Here is a 4,364-nt window from a genome sequence, read left to right as displayed (position 1 = left end):
CTCACCGCAACCTCCACCTCCTGGGTTCAAGCAATTCTCCTGCCTCAGCCTCCTGAGTAGCTGGGACTACAGGCACGCGCCACCATGCCCAGCTAATTTTTTGTAGTTTTAGTAGAGACGGGGTTTCACCATATTGACCAGGATGGTCTCGATCTCTTGACCTCGTGATCCACCCGCCTCGGCCTCCCAAAGTGCTGGGATTACAGGCTTGAGCCACCGCGCCCGGCCCTGTTTTCATATTCTTATAGCCAGCTGTTTAATTTGCATCAAGCCTTTTTGGGGAAAGTCATCTCTTATTGCCATTTTTCTTCCTTTTTTTTTGAGATGGAGTTTCGCTGTTGTTGCCCAGGCTGGAGTGCAGTGGCGCAGTCTTGGCTCACTGCAACCTCCACCCCCCAGGTTCAAGCAGTTCTCTTGCCTCAGCCTCCCAAGTAGCTGGGATTACAGGCATGTGCCAACATGCCCGGCTAATTTTTTATATTTTTACTAGAGACAAGGTTTCATCCTGTTGGCCAGACTAAGTCTCTTGAACTCCTGACCTCAAGTGATCCACCCACCTTGGCCTCCCAAAGTGGTGGGATTACAGGTATGAGCCACCTCACCCAGCCTTATTGCTATTTTTTTTTTTTTTTTTTTTGGCCTTTCACTGGTAACTCTTAAAATTCAGGGAAGCTTATGATTTGTAAATCAAACCAGGATGCTTGAAGATCAGACTTGTGGTTTTTTGTTTTGTTTTTTGTTCGAGTTGGAGTCTCTCTCTGTTGCCCAGGCTCGAGTGCAGTGGCACCATCTCGGCTCACTGCAGCCTCTGCCTCCTGGGTTCAAGCAATTCTCCTGCCCCAGCCTCCCAGGTAGCTGGGGCTATAGGTGCACACTGCCATGCCCAGCTAATTTCTTTCTTTTTTTGAGATGGAGTTTCACTCTTGTTGCCCAGGCTGGAATGCAATGGCAAGATCTCGGTTTACCGCAACCTCTTCCTCCTGGGTTCAAGTGATTCTCCTGCCTCAGCCTCTCGAGTAGCTGGGATTACAGGCTATGTACCACCACGCCTGGCTAATTTTGTATTTTTAGTAGAGACGGGGTTTCTCCATGTTGGTCAGGCTGGTCTCGAACTCCCTGCCTCACGTGATCTGCCTGCCTCAACCTCCCAAAGTGCTGGAATTACAGGCCTGAGCCACCATGCCCAGTCTGGCTAATATCTTTTGTATTTTAGTAGAGACCAGGTTTCACTGTGTTGCCGAGGCTGGCCTTGAACTCCTGAGCTCAGGCAATCTGCCTGCCTTGGCCTCCCAAAGTGCTAGGATTACAGATGTGAGCCACCAGGCCCGGCCAGCCTTGTGGTTTTTCACAGTGAAAGCGTATGTGATGGTGTGGAGTGATGTGACAGGAAGACCAATTAATTTCTGGACTCTCACTTAAATTTATCTTGAAGTAGTATGAATACAGGCTTTTTGTAATTTATTTTGAATTACTGAATAAGAAGAACATTTATTTCTTGAGAAGAGACCTAAGGTATTAGATAGGGCTAGCTCTTTGCAAAAAGTCAGTAGCATTGTTTCTGCTTCTCTCTCCCAGATCAAGCACTGCACCTAGCAGAAATTTTACTACCTCTCCAAAATCATCAGCAAGTCCCTATTCCTCAGTGTCTGCCTCTCCCATTGCAAATGGTGATAGCACTAGCACCTCTGGGATGCACAGTTCCGGTGTCAGCAGGGGGTAAGAGCAGGTCCTTACACTCTGCTTCCTTTCCCTCAGTCCTTTCCCAGGCTGTATCTTGAGAGCTCATCTGCTGCTACACAAAGCATAGTGGGGTTAGAGCCTCATGGGAACATGCTGCTTGTAGTTCTCACTCCATTTCATACCTATAGTGCTTCCAAGTTCTGATCTGTGTTGCTTATCCTCCTGTGAGCTGGTGTTTTCCCCACAGCCTACATCACAGGCAGTCTAAGGGATTCACTCCATTTGTTTATGAAGGGATGGGCTGGCACATATGGCAGAATAGTTGTGAAGGAACAGTGCTCAGCTGTGAATGGCCTTGATACTTTCTCTAAGCATTTCAGGCACACCTGCCACATGGCATAGATGGGGAAAAGAGGGCGAATGAGGTGAGGAAGTGTGCATGAACACTCAGGGCCAGGCAGGGCTGGGTGTGGCCTGGTGGTTGGTAGCAGATGCAAGCTCTTGATAACAAATGTTCTTCTATAAAGTTACCTGGCAAAATTAGCATTTGCCAGAGCCTTATAGGAAAATTCAAATAGTATTTCTTTCCTTAAGATGTGCTTACCGGCCGGGCGTAGTGGCTCACGCCTGTAATCCAAGCACTTTGGAGGCCAAGGCTGATGGATCACCTGAGGTTGGGAGTTCAAGACCAGCCTGACCAACATGGTGAAACCCCATCTTTAAAAAAAAAAAAGATGTGCTTACCAACTGCAAGCATGTCAAATCAAGGGTGGGGCAGGTCTGGAGGGCAGGAGAGGGGGTAGAGGGAACTTGGATCATGGGCTTGCTACCACACATAAGCTCTAGAGGCCCCCATATGAGCCTCAAAAAGCATTTTGAGGGCATGTGTTAAGCACTTGCTTTTATTGCTGATGTGTGTTGTGTTTTCCAGTGGATCTGGCTTTTCTGCTTCGTATAATTGTCAGGAGTCACCGTCATCTCATATACAACCTGGGCTCTGTGGACTCGGAAATCTGGGAAACACCTGCTTCATGAACTCCGCCTTGCAGGTAGAGGAGAGAACTTCCATTCAAATAACATGGCATCTTGAGGCTTGGGTGGGAGCGGCCTGCAAAGGTCCTGGGTGGATACTCTCCCAGGAGTCCCTGCCTATCCCTTGTTAGTGTTTCAGTAGTCTCTGCCAGGGCATCTCCCATTAGGTGGTATAGAACGGCTTCATCAGTGTTTGTGGTCCCAGATGTCTTTGTAGTCAGTTCCATGTTTTTTTTTTTTTTTTTTTTTTTTTAAAGGCAATTTTATAACTTTATTTGATGTATTTGATGATCAGCGGTTAGTTCTCATCCACATTGACTGTAGATTTTTGAAAGTGGTAACATGTACATAGGTAACCAAAGTATACAGCTTATTTGGTGAATCTTCATCCTCATTATGTTTTCTGGACAACCGCACCCGGATTTGGTATGGGACATTCCTTATTCCTTTGGCCCAGACAGCTTTGTTGAGCCTGGTATCATTGCACACATCTGGAGTTCCCATCTCCATGGCAAATTTCTGAATCTCTTTGAGTGCCCGAGGGGCACAATTCTTGAAGCCCACTCCATGGATGCACTCGTGAATGTTGATGGTGTATTCTCAGGTCACCATGTCATTGATGGCAAAACAGCCCTTTTTCTTCTTTCCACCCTTCTTTGCGGGAGCTATTCTGCCGGGTCCAAGTTAAAAAGCATTTTTTTTGTGATGGAATCTTGCTCTGTTGCCTGGGCTGGAATGCAGTGGCACAATCTTGGCTCGCTGCAACCTCTGCCTCCCGGGTTCAAGCAGTTCTCTGCCTCAGCCTCCCAAGTAGCTGGGATTACAGGCACACACCACCACACCTGGCTAATTTTTGTATTTTTACTAGAGATGGGAGTTCACCATCTTGGCCAGGCTGGTCTTGAACTCCTGACCTCTTGACCTACCTGCTTTGGCCTCCCAAAGTTCTGGGATTACAGTCGTGAGCCACTGTGCCGGGCTGTGTTTGATTTTATAGTAAAATTATTTTGAATTTTATTGACTGTTGAGGTATGATCTGTCTAGGAAATATTGGAGTGCTTGCCTGATTGGTCTCTGATGGGATGAGGAAAACTTAACAGCAGCTCACTTATGCCTTGCTGAAGGCTGACTACCTTTTCACTAAAAATAGCTGTCCCATCCCCTGCTCCTTACTAGAGAAAATCCAAAATCCTGTCTTTGAAACCTTGTTTATTGGTCAGGCACAGTGGCTCACACCTGTAATCACAACCCTTTCAGAGGCTGAGGGGGTACGATTGCTTAAGCCCAGGAGTTTGAGGCCAGCCTGGGCATCATAGCAAGACCCTGTCTCAAAATGGGAAAGAAAAGAAAACTCGTTTATTCATGCATCAAATACTTGGCATATATTATGTGACAGCACTGTGATAGTCATGGTCTGCAAGAGGTTGAAGTCCAGTTTCAAAGTTAGGAGGGCACAGTCCCCATGACTGCCCTCATTTTCGAAACCAACTGAAAGTTTGCAGGTTCCCAATACCATCTTTAGTTTTGATAATTTGTTAGAAAGAGTCACGAAATTCACTTAAATTTATTATAACCAGGATGATGGTTTATTCTAGTGAGAGGATGTAAACTGAAATCAGCCCAAGGAAGAGGCATATAGGGCAGAGGTCAGC

General features: G+C 46.7%; 1 protein-coding gene and 1 pseudogene across 3 annotated transcripts in view; one reads left to right on the top strand and one right to left on the bottom strand.

Moving 5' to 3' along the window:
• Nucleotides 1-4,364, top strand: part of USP4 (ubiquitin specific peptidase 4) — a 59,610-nt gene that overhangs the window by 29,391 nt on the left and 25,855 nt on the right. Inside the window, exons 7-8 of one of the 3 annotated variants that reach the window (XM_032289821.1) lie at nt 1,576-1,716; nt 2,612-2,729. The exons of 1 other annotated variant lie outside the window; for it this stretch is intronic. In XM_032289821.1, coding sequence (XP_032145712.1) covers nt 1,576-1,716; nt 2,612-2,729 — 259 coding nt within the window. The remainder of the gene's footprint in view (nt 1-1,575; nt 1,717-2,611; nt 2,730-4,364) is intronic. One more of the 3 variants, XM_032289822.1, reaches the window with a different exon arrangement.
• Nucleotides 2,961-3,871, bottom strand: LOC116559237 (annotated as a pseudogene).

This window comes from Sapajus apella, unplaced genomic scaffold (genome assembly GCF_009761245.1).
Source record: "Sapajus apella isolate SASKATOON/1434 unplaced genomic scaffold, GSC_monkey_1.0 scaffold23, whole genome shotgun sequence".
Lineage (NCBI taxonomy): Eukaryota > Metazoa > Chordata > Mammalia > Primates > Cebidae > Sapajus > Sapajus apella.
This window is presented reverse-complemented; position numbering and strand designations above follow the sequence as displayed.